Source organism: Parasteatoda tepidariorum, chromosome X1 (genome assembly GCF_043381705.1).
Source record: "Parasteatoda tepidariorum isolate YZ-2023 chromosome X1, CAS_Ptep_4.0, whole genome shotgun sequence".
NCBI classification, from domain to species: domain Eukaryota; kingdom Metazoa; phylum Arthropoda; class Arachnida; order Araneae; family Theridiidae; genus Parasteatoda; species Parasteatoda tepidariorum.
Window position 1 is genome coordinate 58,909,383 of NC_092214.1, and position 27,880 is coordinate 58,937,262.

General features: G+C 27.3%; 2 protein-coding genes across 5 annotated transcripts in view; one reads left to right on the plus strand and one right to left on the minus strand.

Moving 5' to 3' along the window:
- LOC107439167 (uncharacterized) overlaps positions 1-8,737 on the minus strand; it is a 42,602-nt gene extending 33,865 nt beyond the window's left edge. For both annotated transcript variants that reach the window (XM_016051657.4, XM_016051656.3), the window contains exons 1-3: positions 8,598-8,737; positions 8,342-8,423; positions 3,661-3,809 (exon numbers count right to left, since the gene is read on the minus strand). In XM_016051657.4, the coding sequence (XP_015907143.2) occupies positions 3,661-3,809; positions 8,342-8,394 (202 nt within the window). In that variant the 5' untranslated portion in view covers positions 8,395-8,423; positions 8,598-8,737. The remainder of the gene's footprint in view (positions 1-3,660; positions 3,810-8,341; positions 8,424-8,597) is intronic.
- A 107-nt stretch (positions 8,738-8,844) lies between these two features.
- Positions 8,845-26,890, plus strand: LOC107439166 (uncharacterized). Of its 3 annotated transcripts, none has more exons than XM_016051652.3 (4): positions 8,845-9,008; positions 18,209-19,353; positions 19,435-19,524; positions 26,387-26,890. In XM_016051652.3, the coding sequence occupies exons 2-4, from the start codon at positions 18,289-18,291 to the stop codon at positions 26,732-26,734; spliced, it is 1,503 nt and encodes a 500-aa protein (XP_015907138.2). In that variant the 5' UTR covers positions 8,845-9,008; positions 18,209-18,288; the 3' UTR covers positions 26,735-26,890. The 3 variants fall into 3 exon arrangements, with proteins under 3 accessions (XP_015907138.2, XP_015907140.2, XP_015907139.2); XM_016051654.3 differs by lacking the exon at positions 8,845-9,008 and adding an exon at positions 9,060-9,088; XM_016051653.3 differs by lacking the exon at positions 8,845-9,008 and adding an exon at positions 9,093-9,312.
- Positions 26,891-27,880: the final 990 nt, after the last annotated feature.

Sequence of the window (27,880 nt, forward strand, 5' to 3'; positions counted from 1 at the left end):
GAAGAAAAAGAAAGAAAATTTTAATTTTGAAGGAACTATTTTCCTTAATAATAAAAAACTATTAAGATACTTGTTTACAACTTTTTATGACTAATATTTTTTTTAACATGACATTTACAATCAATACACATATATATTAACAATTAATGAAATTCACATTAATTTACGAAACTTATCTTGATCAAATTTTTTTACATTTAAAATTTAATGACATGCAAATCATTTCCCAGCATATAATTATAAATGATATAAAATGGTCCTAGTATGTGGAAAATGGTTTAAAAATTTTCTTAATGGTTATCCTGCAATTTGCAAAATTTTTAAATATTGTGATAATTTTATCTACTTGATCACATGATAGCTTTTTCAAGCCATTCAATGGAAGTTTAATGATTTTGTTTAAAGACTGCTCTGTAGTTTTAAACAGGGCCAATTCATTCTGGAAAAGTCTTTCGACAGAAGTTGCTGTTGTGTGCAGTATTAAATTAGAGAAAAAAATTATTGCTTGAATACGAATAGCTATATGTGATTTTTAAATTGCATAAATAAAAAACGCTATGGTTTTCTATGGATAAAAATCTAAACAGTTTTCAAATAGCGTGAATATGAATCGAGATGTGTGGTTTTTAAAGTGAGAAAAAGACTACTCACAACGTATGATTTTTAAAATGCGTGAATATGAATCGCGATGTCTGGTCTTTAATTCGCCTGCAGATGCATCGCGGTAGATGATTTTGAATTGCGAAAAGAGTAGAAACATATGATATTTTAAACGGGAGAACATGAATCTTCATATGTGATTTTAAAACTCGTGAATGCAAAAAGCGATGGATGATTTTTAAATTTCATTAATGTTAATACGAAATGCAATATGCAATTTCAAGATCATGTAAATACGAATTACGATGTGTCACTTTTAAATTACAAGAAGAATTAAAACTTATGATTTTTAAAATTCGTAAATACGAATCGTGACACGTGATTTTTTAATCATGTGACAACAAAAACAATAGGTTGGTTGTATGTTGTTTAACTTGCAAGCGTTCATGGGACTAAAGAAATATGGTCATGTTTTGAATTACATTTTTGTAAAAGGGACCGCGTTTAATGTAAATGAACACATCTCGTATTTTTTATTCTCTTCAGGAAGGTGAAGATTTTGCTAAGATACGTAATTACTTTTTAAATTAAAGAAAATTTAAAACAGAATCAAGTTTTACGAGTTGTAATATTGTGTTGAAATATCAGGATAGTCTATATCACAAGTAAAAATGAGGTAATAAAGGGGAAATAAATTAAAAAAACACGTTCAAAAACCTTTTATATTTATGTTAAAATCTGCTTAAATAGAGCATGCATATTTTAATGAGCGATTCAAAACTCTTGTGCTGTCAAATTATATTATTAAGAATATCAGAACTTCTTATAATCTCGGGGAAAAGTGTAATAATAGCTACCAAAAAAACTATCAAAATCATTTTATATTTAGGATGAAATCGGCGTAAATAAAGAGAGTCAAAATTTTATGTACAGTAGAGAACCAATTATCCGGGATGCTCGGGACCATCGCTATCCCGGATGTCTGGATCGCCCAAAAAGTGTCGTTAATTGATGTTTTATCGAACCCGAATTACAAGGAAAAAGTGTAATGCATAAAGTAAGAGAAAAAAGAAAAGTACTCCTAACTTTAAAAAGAAAAAAAAATTGTAGAAAAATAACATTTAAAAGAATAAAAAAAATTTCAAGTTTAGACAAGAAAAACAAGATTAAAAAATACAAAATTCTCGTATTTATTTTACAATTCCTAAATTAACTAATATAAACAAAGCCAATGGTTAAATAACACAATATATTTCATACCTAATTATATGGGAAAACAATAAAATAAAAATTTATTAATCTAAAAAAAAGCTTGAACACTTGAAAATTATCGAACGGAAACGATAGTTAAAAAAAGGCACTAGCATAAATATTGAAACCCGGAACAAGGCAAGATCAACGGAACTTTTTTTAAAAAAACTAATGATAACATTTATTAATAAAAAGAATTAATTTATTGAGTGCGAAATTTATCGTGAAAAGAAAAAAAAAATCAAACGTAGTGGAAAACGCAACTGGAAACGCAGAAAAACAAAGCTGCAATCTGCTTCATAAAATAATCCTATGTTTAAATTAATAAACAATTATCCTTTTATTTATTTTTTTGTTGTTGTTGATAAAAACATGATATTTAATTACAGCAGATGTGATTCCACATCAATAAAAACTTGCAAATGATACCGCACTTGAATTTATTCAGAAGAAAAAGATTTAATTTTTATTAATCGATGTCAAATAGATAAATATATTTTTCTCTTTCATCTTCTGTTCACTGATATGCATGCAATGCATTTTCCCCATCCCCCCGCGTAAATTAAACAGAAAACGAAATCAGCATGCCACACCCTTGAGCCTGATTGACGGCCTAAAGGAGAAAATAAAACATTCCTCCCTTCTAGGTCACAGAGGAAATGACGTTTCTCTGGGTAAACGGGGGGAAAAATTCTCCCCTTCCTTACATTTTCCTCTACTCAACTTCAAGGATGAGTTCATTTCCGCTTTTTTTCATAATCGTTCTAGTTTAAAATGGCGGTAAAACCGATCAAATTTTTTCCCGGTTATCTGGATACCGGATAAATGGTTCTCTACTGTATTTAAACGTGTGATTAGAAATTAAAGTGCCGCAATAGCGTATAAAAAAACATAGAGACTTTCAAAACCTTGTAGAAATGTGTAACAATAATTTCCAAAATAACGATTGAAAAATAATTTGATTTGCAGTAAAATCGGTACAAATAAATCCCGGCAAAAAATGCGTAGGAGTAACTGCCAAAAAAAGGATCAAAAGTCATTTAGATTTTCCAGGAAATTTGACCAAATAGTCTCATAACTTTCAAAAATCCAGATTTCAGAAACTAAGCGAAAAAGGTAGCAATAACTACCGAAAAGTCATCGAATTTACAATGAAATTGGCACACACGAAGAACTTCTAAAGTGATAAGTAAAGGTTGAAATTCGTATATTGTAATAATGATGTACGTAAAATATTGGGATTTTCAAAACTATGCTTAAATGCGTAGCTTTAACCATTGAAAAAAGCAATCGAAAAACTACATTGATTGAGATTGGGTGCATTCAAAATTTAAATGTGTAAATTTCAATTCGTTCAGATTGCGGCCACGGGCCGCCCATCTAGAGTTGTCGGGACGCAGGTTGTGCACTCCTACATTAGGCCTAACAATAATATTTTTCTTAAAACTCTGCAATTTACTTTTGGGAATTTTTTTGCAGGTGAAGACTGCACAAAAACTTCCGGGTTCTTTCAGATCCGTCTTTCTTCCCCCCCCCCCAAGAGAGGTTAACTTGATTTACAAAACATTATTTATGAAGATAAAAAAAATTGTGAATGGTCCAAATAAAAAATATCTTGTAAATGGGGCAGTTTATGAAAAAACTTTTTGTGAAGGGTCTGTTAATGGTCCCAAATTTTTTCTCAACTCATCCACGCTTAACTATAGCAACCTAGTTTAAAATATTAAATAAAAATGTTCATTTATCAATAACGATTGATTGATAATCCTGGCACATTTTAGTATAAAGGAGTTTTAAAAACATACATACCATAAGTTTTCAAAGGAGTAGCTTCCCCTTCACCGAAGAGACGACTTTTAGTAGTAGTTGCTCTTTTACCTTGCTCCCTCACAACTCCAGATCCCGAAGAGCCAACACCAAAAATATCACTGCTTCCTCCGCCAGGTGGCTTCAAAACTCTGGGGGGAAAAAATGGAACGATATATTAACTCTAAATAACTAAACCTAGAGCAGTGTTAATCTGCTTCCTTGTGGCAGAATCAAGGCACCAGAGCGACACTGACGCAGAATTTTTCAAAAGATTGTTTTTATCTGCAGAGCTTACAAAAAAGATGTTTCTGGGAATTATATTTAAAAGATGACTTTCTTGCATATTAGAGGAGAAACATGCATTATTTTTCTTTTTTTTTCAAATCAAAAATGTATGCATTTAAGTTTTTACCTACCCAATCTCAATGTATATTTTGGTATCTAACGCTACTAATTTAAGCATAGCTTTTAATACATCATTATTACGATATACGAATTTTAGAAATCACTTTTGATGCTCTTCGTATGTGTCGATTTCATCATAAATCCATGGCTTTTCGGTAGTTATTGCTATCCTTTTTTTGTGTAGTTTCTAATATCTGATTTTTCAAACATATGAAACTCTTTATTTGTGCAGACTTCATGGGAAATCTAAACTTATGATTCTTTTTTTCGGCAGTTATTGCTACCCATTTCTTCATAGCTTTTAAGACTGATATTCTAGATTAAGACTATGATATTATAACGAATCACAAGTAAAGAATCGCTCATTTAGATAAACATTTTTTTGGCATGGTTAATTTGCAATGATTTTATCGCAAATCAAATTATTTTTCACTAGTTATTTTGGCAATTACTGCTACACATTTCTACAAGATTTTGAAAATCCTAATATTTTTTATATGCTGTTGCGACACTTTAATTTTGAATCCTGCATTTAAAAGACATAAAATTTTGATGCGCTTTATTTAAGACATTTTCATTGTAAATGTATGTTTTCACTGCGATTCAAAAAATTCCGACATTTTTAATACTATAATTTGACAGACAAGTTTTCAATTGCACATTAATGCACTTCATAATGCAAGTTTTCAATTGCACTTTTTATGTGCTCTATTTGTGCCGATTTTAACATGCTTTTTTTCTTTTCCAGTTATTGTAGCATTTTAATTTGAGATTTTGAATGTCCTGATAATTTAACACAATATTACAACTCGTGAAATTTGATTCTGTTTCAAATTTTTTTTTGTAACTCAAAAAATAAATTATGTATCTTAGCAAAATCAGCACCCGCCTGAATAAAAAGAAAAAGAGATGTGCACATTTAAATTAAACACAGTCCCTTTTGCAAAAAAATAATTCAAAACATGTGCATATTTCCTTAGTCCCATGAACATGTGCAAGCTTAACGACACACGCCTAACCTATTCCTTTTGTTGTCACATGATTTAAACATCACATGTAGCAATTCACATTTACAAGTTTTAAAAATCATGCATTTTAATTCCTCTCGTAATTTAAAAGTCAATTCGTATTTACGCATCACAACGCATTTCATAATAACATTAACGAGATTCAAAATTCATTCATTGCAATTTGTATTCACGAGATTTAAAAATCGCATATTCAAATTAGGGTTCTAATGTTTAAAATACAGGGTTGGCAGGTTTTTGACATGTGACAGTTTTTGACGGTTTAAACAATGGTTTAAACTGTCACGTCAAAAACCTCACTGTCGAAAATGTCAAAAACCTATATTTATATGTGAAATTTAATTAATACATAAAATTTATATATTTTTTATAAAGGATAGTGTTTCTAAATATGTTCTAGAAAAAATAAATTTAAAATTTTGAAGAAACACTTATATTTTGAATAGTAACCAAAATCTTGTACTTTTGAAAACTCACATCTTTTGTAATATTATGTATTCATTTTCATGTGTTATTGAAAATCTGCAGTGATATTATTAAGAAATTTATTTATAACCAAATTTAGTGTATAGTATAGATTATACTAAAAATTAGACATTTTTAAAGATAAACATTAGCAGTTTTGTACATTAGACATCTTTTAAAGAAAAATCTTTTTAATATTCTTTTAAATCTTCTTAATAATCTTTTTAACATAAGACAATACAAATTTAAGTGCTTTCTGTTAAATACACAGAGTAGTTAGTGTCGATTTACAGTATATTCAGCCTATTCATTTACTATGCTGAAAATTTAGTTTATCCAAATACTTGTGAATTTCATTTTGCTGAATACTATATAGTTTTGTTGAATATCTAAATATTCAGCTGTTGAATAATTACTTCTTGCTTTCAAGATATGCATTATTTGTATTCTTAATACAAGTGGAGAAAAAAAAATTAAGAGATAAAAATTGTTTTAAAATGATAAGTGTAATAATTATAAATAAATATAATAAACAATATGAATTATATTTATCATTATTCACAAATATAACTACTTTTAAATTCAAATTAACATACTGGATAATAAAGATATTCGGTATAACATTAAAAAAAATTTTTTATACACTTGTATCTTATATCAAGTTTGTATTTATACAACATAACTTGTAAGTTCCTTATAAATATTAGTTATATGTTCCTTATATGTCAAAAATGCATAGTAATAAACTTTTAATTTTCTTAAGTATCAAAAAAAAAATTTTTTTTTTCAAAATATAAATATTTAAAAAAATTTTGTGCAAAATTTTTCTGCACATGCATTTGAATATAAATTTCTGAGATTTTAAATCTGTTATTTTACCTTAATTTTAATTAAAAAATATTTTAAAACCTGCTGATTACTTATAATATAATTAAATTTCAATATAATGCATGGCAACTGTTGGTAGTTTTGAAGTTTATATATTTTCTTGGCAAACTTCAGTTTTTGACATTTTTGACGGTTTAAACCAGTATTATACCCTTGTCATGTCAAAAACCACTTTTTGACGTCAAAAACCCAACCCTGTTAAAATATAAGTTGTTACTCTTCTCGTAATTCAAAAATTAAAACAGCTATTCATATTCGTGAAATTTAAAAATCATAAATAGTGATTCATATTCACGCATTTTAAAAATCACGCGATGTGATTAATCTTTTCGCAGTATAAAACCACACATCTAGATTAGGAATATAATTGAAACTCACGCATCATGTTTTTTATTTATTCAATATTTAAAAAAAAAAAATCACACTTAGCAATTTGTATTCAAGCGATTAAAAATTAACACATTGCTACTAGTATTCATGTGTTTTAAAAATCCAGAAAGGAAGAACACCATCTAAAATTCCAAAACTGATTAAGTTATTTGCCTTAAGTTTAATACTACCAGCAACAACAGCTTCTGTCAAAAAAGTTTTTTCCAGAATAAATTTGACTCAGTCAAAATAACAGAGTAGTCTTTAAACAACATTAAATTTTCATTAAATGGCTCAAAAAAGCTACTACATGATCAGGTAGATAAAATTATCACATTTAAAAATTTTGCAAATTACAGGATAGCCATTATGAAATTTTTTCAACGATTTTCTACCTACTTGGACCATTTTATATCATTTATAATTATATGGCGGAAAATGATTTGCATATTATTAAATGTTAACTGTAAAAAAAAAGGAATCAAAATAAGTTTCGTAAAGTATTGTAAATTTTATTGATTGTTAATATCTATGTGTATTAATTGCTAAGGAAAATAGTCCCTTCAAAATTAATGTTTTCTTTCTTTCATAAGTTACCAGTTATTTTGCATGTGGCCCTTCACTCAAACAGGTTGTGCACCTCCCTACTTCATTTTTATGAAAACTGAAATTTGAAAAGTCGCAATACTCTCTTATGTCAGTGACAGCTTCATTAGTTAAAGCTTTAAATGTATCTAATAAGTTGAACAGCATTGCATTGGCTAATACTTCTGATACACTTTTAAGAATAAAGAATTGATAAAAAAAAATACTCAGTTTCAATGGAAGTATATCTTAGCACGAAGCAACTATAAGCAAATAAGATTTGCTGCTAGGTTTGTTTAACTGTCCAAATCATCAAAAATGTCTGAAGAGACTTGGGCTGCTAAGCCATTCCTTAGCCATCTATTATCCCACAAAATTTGAGGTACATCAATTCACTATAACAGACTTCTAAAAGTCTTCTATTTCTCTCAGAAGTGTTCAAACATCAAATGAAGGATTCTCAAAAAAACAATTATATGTGTCTCAATAAATCCTTTTTTGAAGCTGTTATTGACGACATGTACGTCACAACTACCTAATGTATGGTATTTGCTATCAGAATTAACTTCCAAAATGGTACTGAAGTAGGTTAAAGATCTTCCAATTTACACTTCAGGGATGCTACTTAAACAAAAAGGACAAAATTCCCCAGACATATTTAAAAGGTTCTAGTTTAATATCACTGTATGTACTGACAGTGCTGTGGTCGAAATATACAGTGAATCACAAATTAATATTAATAATTTAAACATTATCTTGTACATTTTATTTCAATTATAAAATATAAAACCAGAACACAGAAGAAAAAGAAAAAAATAGCAAAAACGAAAAAAATATATCAAATACAGACAATTTTTGTTTTATATATACAATTTGAAAGTCAAAAAAATGGCTAAAAAGAAACGACGACAGAAAAGAACAATGAATACTAAATTACTTACTTAGAAGAGTTTCGGCCTCCTTCCAAACCGACAGTAAACTCCGTGCTAGACATTGTAGTAGTTAGTAAGAATGTCTTTCGATCTAAAATAAAATAAAACAAATCATTACTGTTAAATTAGAAATCAACAAATAAGAACTAATTCTGTTCTAAACAATAAGAATAATTTCGTTTTAAGGATTGTAAAATAAAATACAATCCTATTCTTTTTTTAATTCAAACTAGTTTCATTAAACAAATTAAAAATCTATAATTACCAGAAATCCAATTCTAATATTTAATTGTAGCGAAGAAACTTAAAATGCAAAAATTTTACCGCACTTTAAAAAGACTAAATCTAGATTTTAAAGTTGGACGGGTGGATTGAAGTGTCAGTCACTTCTTTTAAGAATCAATTCAATTAATTTTTCAATTAAAAGAGAAAGAAGAGGAAGCGTTTGAGAGTTGAACCTGCTACGCTTTAAACTCTTAAACAATTGAAGAAGTAGCATACCACTAATATAAGGCCTTTTTCTGCTGTGGCTGTATCCTTGATTTTCTGTGTGTTTGTTGATCTATTGAGTCAGCTGTCTGCGATGCTGCTAATATACTGACGTTAGTGTGGATTTCGAATTTATTAATAATTAAAAGTAACTTTGTTTATTCCAACTTCCAATGCTTTTACCTGAGTAAGTTTATTTTTGTGATATGGAATTAATAATTTTATAAACATTCGCATTATTTAGTATAACGAAATGAACGTGTGAAGGTTCGTGTGTTTGGTGTCGGTCCCATTTTTTTCATTTTTGATACAACTTTATTTGAAATAAGTTTGCTAAAAATTTTTTTATTGAAATACGACTTTTATTAATGCAAATTAAAAGCTTAAAATGCTGCCGAATTCTCATTTTTGTGTCATTCTCAGAGTATGAGTTCACTTCTCATGTGTGACACTATAATTTTTAACTATTTGAAAAATTTATACTCGTATAGGTAATTTATTACAATCAAATACAACCAATAATTTAGTAATATGAGTAAAGAAACTAAACAAACATAAGTTACTTGTCATTCTAGATTAATAAAAATTAAATGTTAAATTATGTATTTTGATTTAAAATAAAGGTGACTCAACAATGTAATTAGTTAACATGGGTGCTAACAAGTAAAAAATCGAAAACTCTCTATTTAAATAAATTTTGGTGTATCACTCATTACTAGAGCAATCATCTGATCGTTTTTATTTCAAAATTACTATTTTTATGCATTTCCTTGTACATTTTGTATTTATCCTTTAATATTACATTATATATTTTCCTTATAAATTATTCATTATGGCTGAACAATTCATTATATAAGCAATATTTTTTATTGTGAAAGCTGAATTAAATGTAAATATATGTTAAATCTAACAATAGGTGACATAAAGCATGTTTTTTTTAATTCGATATATTTCTAATACAATCCTTATATATGTATGTGTATATATATATATATATATATATATATATGGTTTCTGAAAAAAATAAATGAGTGGTAGCTAAGATTTTACAAGACTGCTTAAAAATGTGTAAATTAAGCTTTCATTGGAGAATTATGAAATATTTTTCTGAGATATTTTGTATATCCTTATATATTTCCTTTATATTAAAATTTTATCAGCTGCTTAAAACCTATAGATTTATCTCCCTTTTGCTACCACTTTAGAATATTTTTCCAGACCGCGGGAACCTGGTGTATATATATATATGTGTGTGTGTGTAAATACCATTATTATTAATTGTATTTGCATATAACATTAATTGAATAATGCATAGCACCGGAACCCTTTTAAACATAAAACCATTCTCATGTCTAAACTTGTATTGCAGTTGCTTTGAGCTGTATAACAGTCCGAAAAGTTTTTTAATGTAATATAGAATTGTTAAGGAGGCTGACCTTCTTTTACTTTTAAATTATTCCTGGAGATAAGTTTATGGAATGCATATTTTATTTTGAATCCTCAATAATAACATTTTTTTAAAGTATTTAAAAACTTTAATTTTCTGATATTTCCTTTTTCAGGAAAAAGACATATTATTAATGTTAAATGTGCTATTCTGTAAATATCTCTTTTTTACTTAGAAAAATACATATATATATATATATCTTTTTGTTGCCTTAACATTTATTTTTGGCATTAAAAAAATTTATCATTTGTGTCAAATTTAAAAATTTTGAGATGAATGAAGTTTTAACATAGCATCATATAATTCTTTAAAAAAATGAATTAAAAAATGAATAAATAAAAAGAACTTTATTAAAGTATTCACTACTTTACTGATTTGAAAATAATATAAAATGAGCCGAAACCTTCGCTAGAATTATTTTTTAAACGAGTCGTCCTTGCTTTTTCTGACCAAAGGTGTTCAATAAGAAAATATTTACTAGAAAAAATATGACTAATTAGTATAATATCATATGTACTAGATATAAATTTTAAAATAGTATGATAAGTTTTAAAAGCATAATATGAATCAGGAAATTTAATAAAGCATGATTAATTCTGTTAAGTTTTTCTAAAAAGGAATGATCTACAGTTTGAACCCCTTCTAAAATGAAATTACTGGTTATGATGATGTTTATCTGGATTATGTGATCTGCCACAGAGATGTTTTTGCTATCAAAAAATTTAATCTTTCATCATTTTTCTTTTTTTATTGTTTGACTTTTCTGCACTATCTAAAGCAAACTTGACAACCCATCTATATTTAAAGTTTTGATTTTTTAAGTCTAAAAAAATATTAATTTCTGCCATGAAAAAATTAGTTAATATTTATTAAATATTTGCTCTAAGGCATTAGATTGGAATATATTTTCCAAAGGCTAAACATGCTGACAAATATGCATTTTATAAATAAAAAAAAGTACAGTCCTTATCTATGACAAATGTTTGCCTTTATTCAGGGTTGCAAAAAAGCCAGCCTTTCTGAAAAAGGCTAGCCTGGTTGTTTTTTATTAAAAAGTTATTTAAAAAAGCTGGTCCTGTTCGGTTTACTATTTCATGTTTTATTTTTCAAAATTTACTTGCATGGATTTAAATTTATTTTATTGATGTCTATTAAGTTAAATAATATCAGTAAAATATAATATTTTAATATTTTTACATTCTCTGAAGAGTATTTATTCCATAAATGGATAAAATATTAAATGATATTAATGATGTAACAGCTGCTCCATATTTGCTTTAAAACTCGTCAAATTGTCGAAATTACTCAAAATCTATTTCAATCATGTTCTAATTCATCCTAATTGTGCCTTACCTTCATTCAAATTAATTATTTTAACAAAAAATTTAAGCTCAATCTACCATAAATTAAGCATTTCTATAAAACTGTATATGGTTTGTTTGAACTGTACATGGTTGTATATTTTGCTTAACAAATTGGACAATTGGTAATTATAATTAATTTTATATCATTCATATACTTATGTTGCATTAAAAAAGTTGGTTTCTAAATGTAGTTCTAAGCCATTTATCAGGGATGAGATTTTTCCGCTTTTTAGCGGATTTCCGCTTTTTTCACTTTTATCTCTTGAATTTCAGTTTTTTTTATCAAAAATTCAGATTTTTCTAAAAATTTCCCTTTTTTTTATAAGTATTCCGCTTTTTCAGAAAAATCCCCGATTTTCAAAAAGAAACAGAAAATTCAAACTACATAGTTACCAATCCTTTCTCAATTTTACTTATTATAGCTATTTTCTCCCTTTTTACTCTCAGCAGATAAGTTTTTCCGAATTTTTTACCCGCCCTCCAAATATATCCGAGTTTTGTAGTTCAAACAACGCTGCTTCTGACAAGCCTTTTAGAGGTCCAAAGCCTGGAATCTGCTAATATCTCGATTCTTATTCACACGATTTTAATATCAAACATAGCTTTTCATATTTGCGTGTTGCGATTCTTATTCACGCGATTTGAATATTGTATGTTGCGATTATTATTTACGAGTTTTTAAAATACGATATTGTGATTCGTATTTACGTCTTTTTAAAAACCTATGTAGCGATTCGTATTCACGCAAGTTTAAAATTAATGTCTTGATTTGCTCATGCGGTTTATAATATCAAACATTGATTTTCGTATTTATACGTAATTTTAAAATAAGGCATTGGGATTCACATTCACGCATTCTAAAAATTACGCATCATAATTCTTATTTATGCAATCTAAAAATTACCCATCATGATTCGTATTTACGTGATCTAAAAATTATTAATCGTGATTTGTATTTACGCGTTTTAAAAATTCTATATCCCAGTTTGTATTTCCTCATTTTCAAATTGTATATCTAGTTTCATATTCTTGTGATTTCAAAATCCATTATTGTTATTCATATTCACGCAATTTTAAGATCAACTATCGCGATTCTTGTAAGAAGTTTTTTTTTTTATTTTTAAATTAGTTACTTTAAAGGTGACTGTTTTTCTAACGACTTTAATTAACGAGTATTAGTATATGTAAGTGTCATAACATCAGAGAAACTGGAAGGGAATATATTCAAAACTTACATTCTGTGCTTGGAAAGAAGAAAAAATAGGATTTGTCACAAGATGTTTGAAGATGGACTAACGACTAAATATAGCAAACATAAAAGATATGGCAAACAAAAGCAATCACTTAAAAAGGGATTTAATTTTAAAAAAAATTTGGGGGAAAAAGAGTTAATTAACTCATCATCAAAATTTTATTTATAATTGCTGTTATTTATGCTATAAAAGGCAAAATTCTTAACAAATTAAAAATAATTCTCTAAACAGTAGCTGATTGTCATGTAATTTTTCAAACTAAAATAGCAATTTTTGTATGTTAAGGAGTTACTATATATTTCTGCTTCACTGCTATTGATATGTTTCAAAGGGCTCTAGTTAGATGAGAACATAATATGAACATAATGATTCGGTCCATTGTTAAAGTTTTTTTTCCCAATATAATTTAAAAAGTAATATTACTGATATATTTGCTATAAATCACATAACAGTATTTATTAAAAGAAATTCCGACCTATTTTCCGACCATTTCCTTTTAAATAAAACTATTTAAAAAATAATGTTTCATAATTTTTAATGCTTGCAATTTCTTAAAAAGTAGATGAAAGATGTAATTTTTTACTAAAAAGGAAGAAAAAAAAGAAAGAAAAACAAATAGAAAGCCAAATGTTGAGTAATGGAATTGAGCAGAGTGCATGAAAGATGTTAAATTTGCAATTTAGCTCTTGAACCTTATAACTTCACAGTTTAATCAGTTTTGCTGATTATTTTTATTAGTTTATGAAGTTGATATTTTTGTTTTACTTTGCATTGCTTTTTTATTACTACCTTAATTAATTCAGCACCAAAATTTAAAAATAATGTTGCTGTTATTTGTGCTATAAAATGCAAAATTCATACCTAATGAAAAATAATTATGTAACTAGTTGCTGATTATTGTGTAATTTTTCAATCTAAAATAACAAATTTTGTATGTTGAGGAGCTACTATATGTTTGTACTTCCCAGTTATTGATATGTCCCCCACAGATCTAGCTAGACTAGATTATAATATGAACATAGTGATTCCAATTGTAAAAGTTTATTTTCTTTTCTAAATAATTTATAAAGTCATGTTTCTGATATATTTGTTATAAATCATGTAATAGTATTTATTAAAGAAATGGAATGTTAATGTATATTCTCAGTAGTTTTAATTTGCTAAACCAGGTAGTTTTTCAAGTAATAATTGTCTCTTATGTGAACTGAGGAAAAATATAATTTCCAGCTTTATTTTTTCAAATGGTAATTTTTATTTTCACTAAATGTTAAGTAGCAATGTAATCATTTATATAATAGATTAGTACACAATTGTATGTCAACACATTATTTATTACCTTAAACTGTCTGGAATTTATAATTAAAGGGTTGCGCTTGCGTAAAATTTACTATCGTGGAAATTCAGCTTTTTTGCCTTTTGGCTAATCTCATCCCTGATTTATAATTATTGTTCTTAATGCTTGTAAGTTTAAAGTTCTTGCTGCAAACGGTTTCGAAAATGCAAAGTTGCTACTCTAAATTATTCCTAACATTCAATCACATTAATGTAGTTAATTAACAATTTTATACCCATTATATATTATTACAGTTTTTGAAAAATATTAGCTCTAATAAAAGCCATCTTTTTTAATGGTTTAAACCAACAAACTTTTTTTAGACTGGCTGAAATCTGGCAACCCTACTTCATTTGATTATGATTTAACTAATATAGAATCAAATCTGAGACAAGTAAACCAATATTGAAGCCTAAAGCAACTTGTAAATATTAAAGAATAAAAATTTTATTATTTAGAAAGAAACAATGCACATAAAATATAAATGCATTGATATTACCTAAAAAAGAACTCCTTGTCAGTTCATATTATGCTTATTTAGCCTGAGGCTTTTATCAAATTCATTAAATATTTTAGCATTGATCCAACTATGTTCAACATTATTCATAACAATTATCAAATATCTTAATTGCACGATCAACTGCATTTAATAACTGAAGTCAGCTGTTTGACACTATCAAAGCTTTGCCAACTGTACTGTAGAATTTAATTCCTACAGTATAAACTTCTTCATATGCCTGTCATTTAAAACAAAATTAAATAATTTGAATTACATTAAGGTTTTTGGAATTGAAATATATGTAAAATATCTTGAAATTCTTTTTTTTTCTTGATTTGTGTTTCTAAACTGACTAAAATGTATATTTAATATCACTGTGCAAGTTGAATTTAACATAATTAATATATTTTTTCTGTTTAAAGCAAGTCTCATTTGTCGCGCACCTGGAAATTCATGGAAAGTCATGAATTTTTGGTACTGAACAAAATTTGTCATGATTTGAACTATTTTTTTAAAAAAATCGTGAAAAGTCATGGATTTAGGTCGCCGAAAAATTTTATTTTTAAAATGGAATTTACCCCCTCCCCCAATTTCATAGTGTTCCAAATATCTGAATTTGTAACGAAATCCCAACTCACAGTCATATTTGATTAAAATATAAAATGTTTTTATCATGTTCTTTAAAAATTATGGTGTTCTTTCAAAAAATGAAAGAAAAAACTTCATTTCTAGATGCAGAGTATAACGGTTTTGGTTATACCTATCATTTCAATGAATGTTTTTATAATGCTTTTTTAAATTTATTGTTGTGTATTTGTCGGAGAAAATAGTAACTTCGTTAAGTCATGAAAAATTATTGGAATTAGTCATGAATTTGGAAATCTAAAATGTAGCAGATACCCTATGTATAGTCTATTTTGATTTGAAAGTAAGAAATATTTATATTGTCAATTAATAATTAATTATTTTTACTTTCGGCACCAGTGCTTTTCTTTCATTTCTTTTAATTTTGAATAAATTCTGATGTTTAAAAATTTTCTGCAAATACATTACTAAGTTACTGTTAAATAAGTGTTAGTTCTCAGAACACTTATGTCTACATAAAAATTACATTTGCCGCCAACATGACTACATGAGTGTGGCCTTTCTTTAGTCAACCTGCTGTGCAAGTGGCCCTTCATTGAAAAGAAATTGTGCATCCCTATAATAGAGTATAATATTTTTCACCTTATAATGGCACAGGCAATGTCAAAATTGCTGTACAGGAATCTTTCTTTTATTCAAAACTTCTTATTGTGGTTTGAATTATTGTTTTCTATAAATATCATGAAATAATGTAAAAATTGTTCTCAATCTATTTATTCTGTTTGATAAAGATTAGATTAACAGAAGTATTGAAAAATTACAATGTATTTCTACAAAAATTTTTGATGGTTTTCATTAATTTATCTATAATTCTTTATCATATTGTTTGCTTTTAATTTAGTAATTTTCACTCAAAAATTTTGCACTAGTCTTAAAATCTAAAATTTTATTAATATAATTTTTTATACTGTTATTTAGCTTTTCTTTTTTTTTTTAATTTCTAGTATTTATGTTTATTTTCTTGTTTTTACCAATATTTAATGTGTTAAGGAATATCTATCTCTTTTTCACTGCTTTCTTAATGAAAGTCAATTATTCTATTTCTTGGCAGCTTCACAAAAAATCTTACTCCCAAAAATTTATATACCTGCACAAAAATATTAATTTAAAAAAAATTATTCTCTTAAAAATTGGAAATTTAGCTTTATAAATTTTACTTTTACAAAGAAATAATTGGATACACTGATAATAACTAGCATATATAATATTTCTTTTTTTTTAAAGAAAATACATTGTAATTTGCAAACATCCTACTTTTTTTTTTTTAATTTCATATTAAAATTCTATTATAAATAAAAAATTTCTTTTACATAAAAATTTTGATATTTTTGAAAAATATATAGAAAAGCAAATTTTTCATTAACATTGTTTTCAAATGTAAGCATAATTTTGATAGAAATCGCCCTTTATAAAATTCAAAATACTTATTAGCATCATTGATGCAGTTTTTTGGCGGAAGTTTTTAAAACAGATGGTGATGTTCTTTCTGCTCCATAAATATTCAATTTTGCTCATAGAGTAATGGTAATGCTAATAAATACTTGATAATGCTAATAAACTTCATTTTTTCTCTATACCCATAAGCATAATTTTTTGTGTATTTTTTTAATTATAGCTATAATTGCATCTGACTTAATAATTGTTTTACTGATTAGTTCTCATGTTAAAAATATACTAAATGTATTTAGTGGCATACTTTAAATATTTTTAAAGTAATAAATTAGGTAATTTTTATTTTTTTAAGTATGTTACATTCATTGAATCAATTTTTTTAGCTGATTCAGCTCAATTGTTTGTTTGTTTTTTTAAGTTAATTACTTTTCTCTGATCTATCAGTAAGTTAAATCTTTATTTTACAGAATTTGAACAAACCATAACATGCTAAAGTTGAGAGCTAAATCTTCTTTATAGCAAGTGTATATTAATTTTGAGAATATTAGGATGATAAAATTGTATGCAAAAACTGAAAAATTACTTTTTTTAATTATTACTTTCTTACTACTTTCTTTAAAAATTACTTTCTGCTTAAAAATTAGTAGTGTCTATTCATGTTGTTTCTTCTAATTTTCCTTATGTGCCACTCAAATAAGGAACTCATTCTATTGCATTGCATCTCAATACATATAAGTCTATGCAAGTTTGATTCTTATGAGTATATCCACTAATTGAGGATTTAGCAGCAATATATTATTATTTTTTAACTTGATGCTCTATATTTATAATTTAAAGATCACAATTTTAATTTATAATTTTTAAAAGTGCTTACTCTCTAAACTTAGAGTCGGCTTTAATTAGATGCTCTAACTAAATTTAAGATTTATAAGTCAAATTGTAAATGAGTGAAGAATAAAAGAGAGTGAAAGTGACAGCTTAAATGAATTATTATAATCTGATTTTGTATAAGAGTAAACCAAGGTCACTTGAAAAGTTATTAGAAATTTGAGCTGCAGTCTTGCCACCCAGTCTTAACTTATGCCAGCAGTTGGCATATTAGATTCAAATGATACTGAATTGCATTAAGAACCATGCTATAGTAGGCTTTTGTTTATAATTTTTTTTAGAAATCTAGACTGAAAGTGATCAAAAAATTACAATAATGAGAAATTAGGAAGGGGGAGAAGTGAAGTATCCCGAGCAACTTAAAAAAAAAAATTCTCTAATTTTTAACTAAAATGTTTCTCTATAATAGTGGTTTTTCTTATAGTATTTTGTCATTAAAACACAGTCGACTTTTGATTTATATTTTGTAAAACTGATTTCTAAACATTCATTTAAGCAAAATTTTATTTTTATATTAACGCAATGTTGTTATTTTTCAATACATATTTATTTTTTCTTATTTTCAGGATGATTTGTTCTAACAGCATTATTCTATAACATCATTCTTTCAAACATTTTTTTTACTCCAAATATTGTGCAGAAAAACATGTGTGCTGCTCAAGAATGTTTGTGCTTAGCTTCTAACCAATCTATATCTAAATCAAGCCAGCTATTTAATATGTCTTTAATACATTCATTAAATTGTGCTTCCGACAAATTACCCTGTGAAAGTTCTAATTCAAGACTAAAACTGTTTAAATCTATTCAAGATTGTGGAACAGCAAAAAGTAGAGCATCTGCTATTGAAATCAATAATTCATATGAAAAAGTCCAAAACCCTCAAAGTAATAAGTCTTTATATATTTCAAAAGCTTGTAAATATTCTTTTATAGCTTCTGATTATACTTCTCCTGAAGGCCAAAAGTTGTTAAGTATCAAAGTATATCAAAATCCATCCGAAGTGGATGCTTTTAAGAGTAAAAATTTTTTATCTAAACGATCTATCTCTGAATATTTTTTAAGCAAAAATGGAATAGAAAAAGATATTCATGAGGACAAAAGTAAAGAAAATGGATTATTTAAGTCTTGGCAACGTTCAATTTTTAAGTCACCAGTTTCAACTTCTCATGAAGAAGACCCAAATAACAGTGAAGCTGTTAAGTATCAAGATTCTGCTTTAAACATTGCCAATGATGCCCCAACAAAGAGTAATATTTCATTGCACTATCAAAAGCAAGGACTGCGTACCTTAGAGGCTGAACCAAGTGGATCTGGTGTAGCAGAGAACTTGGATGGAAAACTACTTTCTGGTCTGTTAGATGAAAAATTCTCGCACAAAGGATATAACATTAATCCTAATGTGAACTTTAAGGTTTTTGATATCGAATCACTTAGTGAAGCTGGTGAACCTTGTGACAGTGTATCTATCGAAAATAATGCACACTTTGGTATTGATGATGCTTGGTTTATACCTAGTGCTAGACATATGTTCAATGCTGCTGACATTTCTGGTTCGGCATCAGCAGCACAACTCAGTATTGCCAGCAGTTTTGGTGACAGTAGTTTACCTACTTGCAAAATTTGCCATACAGCTGCAAAACCTGAAGATCCTTTAATATCTCCTTGCCGCTGTACAGGCACTCTTCGGTATATACATTGTGGGTGTTTGATGGTATGTTTTGCCGGGTTCCAGTTACAATTAATATATGTTAATGTTTCAAAATATAAACTCTTGTTTATTTTTCTTTTACAGAAATGGCTTGAAATATGTAACAAAAGGTCCAGAAAACCTCCAACATGTGAATTATGCAAATATCAGTTTCACTGGCACAAAAAGTTTAAGGTTAGTTTATATTTCCTATATTTAGAATATAAATAATGCAGAAAATTATTTTGACCTCTTAAAATATTTCTTAAATTTATAAAACAACTTGAAGATCTTAATAAAAAAGTATTAATAACCATTAGCATCTAAATAATAAAATGTGGAATAAATTTTCAAAGTAGTGAATTTTATGAAGAAAAAAAAATTAGGAAACATTATGCATTTCAATATAATACAGTTAATCATAATTAGTAAAATTTTATAATGTTATTGTTTCTCGACATTTAATATATTATAGTGATTGGAGTAGAATTGTGACAATAGTAAAATTTGTTCAAACACTTGTTTAACAACAATCTTACTTTTTGAAAAAATTTCACTTAGGATTAACAAAAAATCGAAAAGTACCTAGTACTTGAAATTAACATTTAGTATCATTTGTTTTTTTTTTTTTTTTTTCATTTGTTTTTAGCATGTAAGGAAGTTGTTGTTACTCATCCCCCTGGTGTAAGAAAGCCTACACCTGGTCCAAAAGACCCTGCTGTCTGAGAACGTCAAAAATCTTATCTTTTTCGCAAAGAAATTTTGAAATTGAATATATATTCATTTATTTCAATGTAAAAAAATCCTAATATCATTTATAGCAATTCTACTCATATCACTTAAAAGCAGTACTAACACACAAAAGAACTTGTATTCATCTGTGAACTCTTATCAATATACTGATTCAAATATATTTGAAGATGTATCCAGAACTAGCTCCTTTTTGGTATTCATTCAAGAAATTTGATATTTGAAGAGTGGGTTAATTTTGTTTTTTCACTGACAGTCATAATAAGGAATTTCTACATGATTACGTTTTCCAGTTTTAGTCAAATTGTATTTTAATTTTTATGTCAACTTAAAGAATTGTAGAAGAATTTCCTCAAATACTTATACAGGGTGCGTAGCGTTTGTAAAAAGTGCTTAAAGGTGCTTTTTTGGGGATTTTGTTTAAAAAAACTTTTAAAGGTGCTTTTTTCAGCTGGTGTTTTTAAAAAGTGCTTTTTTTCCACAATTAATTTTTTTTTCTTCAGTGATATCTGATGGATCCCATGCATTTCACGAAAAATGGGGTGTTTGCTACGTAATCATTCACGCGGACTTCATGTCGTACCCACGTTATGACTTGCGCATGCGCGCACACTTAAAACCGAAACCCNCTTTACCATATTTTTGTGTTGATTTTTTAAATATAATTTTTTATTTGCACTAATTATGTCTAAATTTTCACAAGATAGGTACCTCTTAAAAAAACCCAGACAGATCAATGATTTTGCTCTTTCATAAACGACACACCTTTCCAAGAAAACAAATATTATTATCATTTCAAAAAAAGACTTTCTGATATTTTTCACTAGAGTTACATTATTTTTAATTTAACTTTTGTAACTTAGTGATAATAGTGCTTGAAAAGTTTTTAAAAAGTGCTTATTTTTGATTCAAAGATTTGGCTACGCACCCTGTTATAGTAAAACTAATTATATTTGTTTGTAAGAGAAAAATTTCCTTTTACCATAATTTTCTCTTGGACTTTTTCCTAAATATTTTAACAAAAAATATGAACAATTTATGTTTATAAATGTTAAACTATAAAGATGAAAGATTGTTTTCTTTATTTATAGGAATTTTTAGATGCATAAATCATTTTAATTTAATTTCCAAAATATTTTCTCATGAGCAGATTGAAATATTTTAATTCTTTTGAAATCTGGTTAATTTTCAATACATTCGTCCCCACTTAATCGGATAATCGAATAACCCGCTTATACAAATAAAATTTAATGCAACCAACTCATTTTATATGAAGCTAATGTTAAACTTCCCTGTTTAAAAGAATATTTGTTGTTTTTTGTCCTCGCCTAATTGCATAAAATAGAGGTACTGAAATGAGAAAAAAAAAATTTATTTTTGAGAAATGTTTCACTGATTAAAACGGAATTTCTGTTAAGATACAATAGGTGATTACTTCAATAGGGACATTTACTTTTCGCTAATATTGATTTATTTTATTTAACTTTAAATGACATTTATATTTTGTGGTACTAACATATACATTTTTAATTATAATTGTTTATTGATCATAAAACTGGGTTTGTTTAACCAAAACACTATACTATGCATTAAATACCATTAAAAAGTAAAATTTTGCAAAAATATAGAATATAAGATTGAATATTGCACTCCCCTTTTAATCAAATAACCCGCTTAATTGCATAGATTTGGCTGGAACCGATGGTATTCCTTTAACTGTTGACTGTATATCAGTAAGCAAAAAATGGTTTGTTCTATTTTATTATTTTGTTTATTATATAGCTGCAGACATTTTATGGTTTGTAATAGTTATCCTATATGAACCCGTACATATCGTCGAAAGTAACTATGATTAAAGCATGTAAAATTTTATTTTTTATAAATAATTAGTGGTTTTGTATTAGATCTAAATCAACTACAGAAAATTATGATAAAAAACAATGGAATTTTATTTTTAAATTTTTCATTCCCTCGATGAATTAAATTTGAAGTATATCAAATAATAAAATTATCACATTTTTGTAACTGATACTCAGTTGTATCATTATCAGTTTGAAACTAATACCAAAATAATCAGTGCTTTACCATATATACACACATGCATCTTTATTATATATGTACAGTAAGGACTGTATACAGTATTGGGAAAAGTGTTAGACCACCTGTTAATTTTTAAAATTAATTGGAACTATTGTTGTTTTTGAAGTAATGAAGATGTGTTATTAATATAAATTAATTTTTTTTATTTCATTCATCTATAATTTTCAAATACAGACTCATACAAATATCTAGAAAAGTTGGGCATTTATAATGTTGTTCTTTACTTTAAAAATACTACTGAAATACTTTTTAACCATAGTTTTAGTAATATGTCATTTTGTTTTTAATAAACGTTGCAAGGTTTTACAAGTGGAAATAAAAAATTTCTGAAACAACTGTTTGATTACCGATTTTATGTCAGAAATCATCTTATATTGCTTTTTATTAGTTTGTGCATCTTTTAGCTTAAACTCTTTAACTTTTAGCTAGCTATTTTTTATTGAATAAACATGTTTTGATGTTTGTTTGCCTTAAAGACCTATTATGGGGGAAATCTATTTTAGAGACTTGCCGAAGTAGTGACAATTCTGCATATGGGACTTTCCACTGTATTTTTTATATTTCTTCGTTCCTCAATATTTCGTCTGAAAGCATTCTTAAATACTTCAAAAAAGTCCTTTAACAAATTAAGATTCTTTTTTAAGTTGGGTTATTTTAAGTTCTTAAAGTAGGTTCTACTGTTTCCATTGTTTTACAATTTGAACTATATGTTAAAGAGTTATTTTGAGTTATGATTGGTTTTGATATCTCTTCTATGATAATGTTGAAATTTTTTTATGCATGTTTTTTTTAAAACTTGAAGCACCACTGTATTCTAAGAATTACTTTGAGTCTTCGAAATAAATTTTGATTCATCAGAAACTAAATGAGAGGCATTCATTTAATATAAAGATAGGCTAATAGTTTACAAGTCTTACGTTAACACAAGTCTTTTTTATTTCTTCGAAATTGTCAAAAAAGTGTTTGATGGTATACCAAATTCAACTTTAATGCCTGTTTTCTTTTTGTTGCTCTTTTCGACTTCCTCGATGAGTTTAGATTTAACGTAAGCACTTAAACATTTAAGTACTCTGTTTTTTTTGTGTAGTTAAAACTTCAATGCGCTGTTGTTAAAGCTTTAAGAGTGTTACACAGAGCCTGACTAAGGCAGGGGCAATTGCCCTGGGTCCCCACATCAGAAGGGCCGTTCAAATCGATTAGAAAGTTTTTTTTACATTTCCTTCTTTATTGAACTTTTTTTAAACAAAATGTCAGTACAGTATAAAATCCGTCAGTTTTATGTTTGCTTCTTCATTAATCTATCATATGAACACAAAAAATAAAAAATCCATGGCTTCCTAAGGCAGAATTCAGCTAAATGTCTGCAGTTACAATGGGCAAATTTGGCCTATCAAAAGCCTGTGCTTTTACATATCACAAAATGCGATATGTTTACAAAAATATAAGCTTCTAATTGACTTGATTGAGCTATCCTAATTGCGGAAATTTAGCTGAATTCTGCCCTAATATCAGCAAGGATATGAATTTTTTGCATCTGCACTAGCGTGCAAAAGTCTTTGGTCAGTGTGTGAATCGTCTATTAAAAAACAAATTATGCTCATTCATTTCAACAATTTATTACTAATACATTTCTCAACAATATTTTAATACTCTATAAAGAAGTTTTTAGTAAACAACAGATGTACACAACTTCTATTTAGATTTTACTGCCGTCAATATGACGAACTTAAGCACAGTTGACAGCCTTACATAGATTTGGCATTCGAGAGAGTAACTTTTCAAGCGCTTCAGAACTTAGATTTTTCCAGGCATCTTGGAGACATTCCCAGACTATTTATATTAGTTAGGCACATTATGCTTACCCGTCTGTCCAGCTCATCCCTTTGTTTCTCTATAGGATTTATATCTGGTGATTGTGGAGGCAAAGTCATGATTTTAAGCACTTTCTGCTTTTCTTTCGTCTTCAAATAATTTGAATATAATTTAGAAGTGTGCTTAGAGTCATTGTCTTGTTGAAGGACAAACCCTTTACAAATATTATGAATACCAGATGGCAACGCATGATGAACCAAAATACTATGGTACACTTTTTTATCCATTGTTGACTTGAACTAAATCACTAACTTTTCCTTCTCCAAAACCACCCCAAATTATGACTTTACCGCCACCGTGTTTCACTGAATAACTCAAACAATTATCATTCACACGTTGCCTACCAATCGTCAGACATGCTGACATCTTCTGGTGGAAAATAATTCAAACTTTGATTCATCAGTCCAAAATTTTTCTATTGATTCATCAGTACTTTTTTCCATTGATCCAATATCCACTATTTATGATTTCTTGCCCACTTAAACCATTTTTGTTTATTTATACGCCGTAACAAAGGTTTTCCACACGCTATGCGATCATTTAGTCCAACGCTACGTTCTTCACTGTATCAACTGATATTGGAATTTTTCTTTCTTTATTCAATTCTTCTTTAATCATAGTTGCTGGAAGTCATCTATTACATTTGCTTGTAACTAGAATATGTTTATCTTCCATCTTTGTTGTGCATCTTGGTCTTCCTGGGCGTTTTTTAGTCGAGTTCGTCCCTGTTCTGAAAATTGCTAATGTGTATATTACACTTGACTTTGGAATTTTCAGTCTTTTTGCTATTTTACAGGAGTACCCTTCTTCAGAAAAAATTTGAATTTTCGCACGTAACTCAATTTAATATTCTGCTCTTTTTTCTCTTATTTCGACTCATGTTCGCAAAATTCTTACTAAAAAAATTCAATATCAAGTTGTTAGTATGTGTAGAAAATTAAGAATAATATTCAGTAATAGAACTTGTGTTTTAAATAGATATCAGAGCTCATTCTAGGCAGAAAAAAGGGCAGGGTGCAAAAGTTAAAAAAAGGGCATTATTCTAAAAAGGCAATTATTTCTTTCTATGGGCTTTACACGTTTTATTAAAAAACATTGTAAATTAGTAAAAGAATTTTTTTTTTTAGCTTTGCCAATAGTAGCAAAGCAATCATATTAATAACTAATTTTTATTAATAAATTAGCATTTATATTGAGCTAATTAGCTTAGTAGTAATTCATTTAAAATGCATGTATATATTAATAAAATAATAAATGTTAAAAATAAAATAATAAATTGTTTTTAATTGTCTGTAGTTATGATTTTATAATTAAAATCATTAATAATAGTTATGATTTAATGATACTGGAAGTAACTGCAAACTTTCAAAGACAAGTACAAGGGGATGTGATGGCTATTTTTCCTTTCCCATATAAATCTATGTATTGACAGCAATGACAAACTAAATAAAAAGAGTTAAAAATAACAAAAGTTTAAGAAATCCATTGTAGAGTTTGGAGAAAAAAATAAAGGGTTGAGAAAAGAAAGTACAAAAAGGGTATGGAGTCTATTACATCAGGGCACTAATTTACTTCAGAGGCAACAGGGTGGATTCTTTTGACTAAAAGGACAGCAGGATGCTGCGCCCTTTTTACCCTGCCTAGAATAAGCTCTGTAGATATTATTATTATATATAATGGAATTTACTTCAATACTTAAGAAAACTTTAAATGCTAAACACGAAATATACTATCAACTCAATACGTAGTTACAGTGTGAACTGTTTGTATTTTTGAACAATTTTTTTAAGCTGTTAAGCCATTTCTGTGTTGATAAACATATAAGACCATGTGAAAAATGAGTTTACAGTTGATTTAGCTAAGTTTTAAATGAAAAGGTATAATATTGAGTATGACTAAAGACTTTTGCACGCTAGTGTAGATGACAAAGTTATCAATCAGAAAAATGCATTTCGGAAACTGCCTTCGCATGATGGACATAGAATTGTCAGAAAATTAATAAAATGGACAAAACAATTGGATTGAAGGTGGAGAGAGGACTAAATAGCAATTTTTGGTTTTATCAATTTTCTTGTTATATATCTATAATGTGGTCAAAATTTTAAATACTTTCATAAAGTTCGACTCTTCATTACTGAAGTAGTGAATCAGAGGGGGGCAAAAAAGAAGTTTTTACCCCAATAAGTAAATTTTATAGTTTTTATTAACAAGTTTTATAGGTTTTATTGACAAGTAAATTTTATAATTTTTGTGAATTAAATCAATATTTTGTGCTGTTTAATTTTGTCAAATTGTGTAATTTTTTGCTAAAATTTATGTTCATGATTTTTTCTAGGTTGGACAGTGGCAATTCCCACACTGTTCCTGGCAAGATAAGATATTGCATACTGTCTTTCTTTTATCTGTTTTAATAATGATTGGATGTGCTATTGTGACAGTTCTTTGCTTTAAACAACACAGAGGTGCAAAAGCTGAAATAACCCATTTAGAACTTACTCAGTCTGAAATTATAACTCTTATTTGTGGGGCTTTATTTTTCCTTTCATTTTTTTTAGCAATGTATGTTGAAATCAAAGCTAGGAATACAATCTACAAACTTTTGCTCAAATTTATATATCTCAATCAGCAGTGGTATATTGATGAATATGATAAACGAAAGGAAAGTTCTGCCATTGATGTATAATGCCTATTATGTACAAAGTTGTGAATATTATATAAATATTGTAACTTTTTTCATCTTTTTATTAACTGCATAGTTATTCAAAGCATTTTAAAAATGTTCCTTGACATTTATTGCATAGCTGTTCTTAAATCCATATTAAATATGTTTTTTATTTAATTTTGATATTCTTATGTTTTATTGCTCTAATCTCTAGTGCTAAACTAGTTATTTAAAAACTATTATCAGATTGAAAAATTCAAGATAAAAAATACTCATTAAAAAAAAAAATTTCCAATGTGTATAACATTTCAAAGATTTCTAAAGTGCTTTAAGTTTTTATCAAAATACTAGGTCTCGTAAAGAAAAGTTGCAGAAGTCAATTAAATGAATTTTTATATGCATTACTTCTTTATTGGTAAACACCCTGTGGCTGAATTGTTTTAGCTTTCTGTGTCACATTAATATCTTAAGATTTTTTTTGCTACAATAATCTCATAAAATGTGTAGAAAAAATTTACAAAATGACATATTTTTAATTGAAAAAAAACTAAAGCAAAAGTTTCAAAATACAGTTATTCGTTTTTGTAATATTATAACAAAAAGAAAAGCAATATGCTGGTTAACCATTTTGTTGTTGAGTTGAATAATTAAATAAAATTTTTAAAAAAATATTTTAAATACTTAAACAATCACAAAAGAAGAAAAGCAACACAACAAAACAGTTCTCAAAAGCTTAAAATTACAATATGCATGACAAGTGAAATATAGGGTTGAATAAGTCGTGAAACTATACTTCTAACTCACTAATTATTTAACTTGAAATTTTCATTGAAATGTTCATTTTTTTCACTATTTAATTTAAAAATTGCTATTATAAAAGAAAAAGTTCAGCAATTTTCAATTTAAAGTACAAAAAAGTTTTTCACTCATCATTTGGACGTACAATTAATATGTAGAACTCAATGTATATATCTTTGAATTATCGAAAATTAGCTCTGCTACATTTTCTATTATTCAGAAATATAGCAGAAGTAAAGATGTAGCAACATTTATCTACTTACTACATTTTACTGAATAAAAGTAAATTAATTTCAAAAGAATAGCCGTAACACCCAATAATAAAGTTAATTATAATAATAAAAATTGTCTGTGAAAATTTAGTTGTAA

Bases quoted from the DNA above. Each gene is read 5' to 3' on its own strand.
- LOC107439166 (XM_016051652.3), top strand. From the start codon at position 18,289: ATGTGTGCTGCTCAAGAATGTTTGTGCTTAGCTTCTAACCAATCTATA. The intron at 19,354-19,434 runs GTATGTTTTGCC...TTTCTTTTACAG, and splicing joins TACATTGTGGGTGTTTGATG to AAATGGCTTGAAATATGTAA. The intron at 19,525-26,386 runs GTTAGTTTATAT...GATTTTTTCTAG, and splicing joins ACTGGCACAAAAAGTTTAAG to GTTGGACAGTGGCAATTCCC.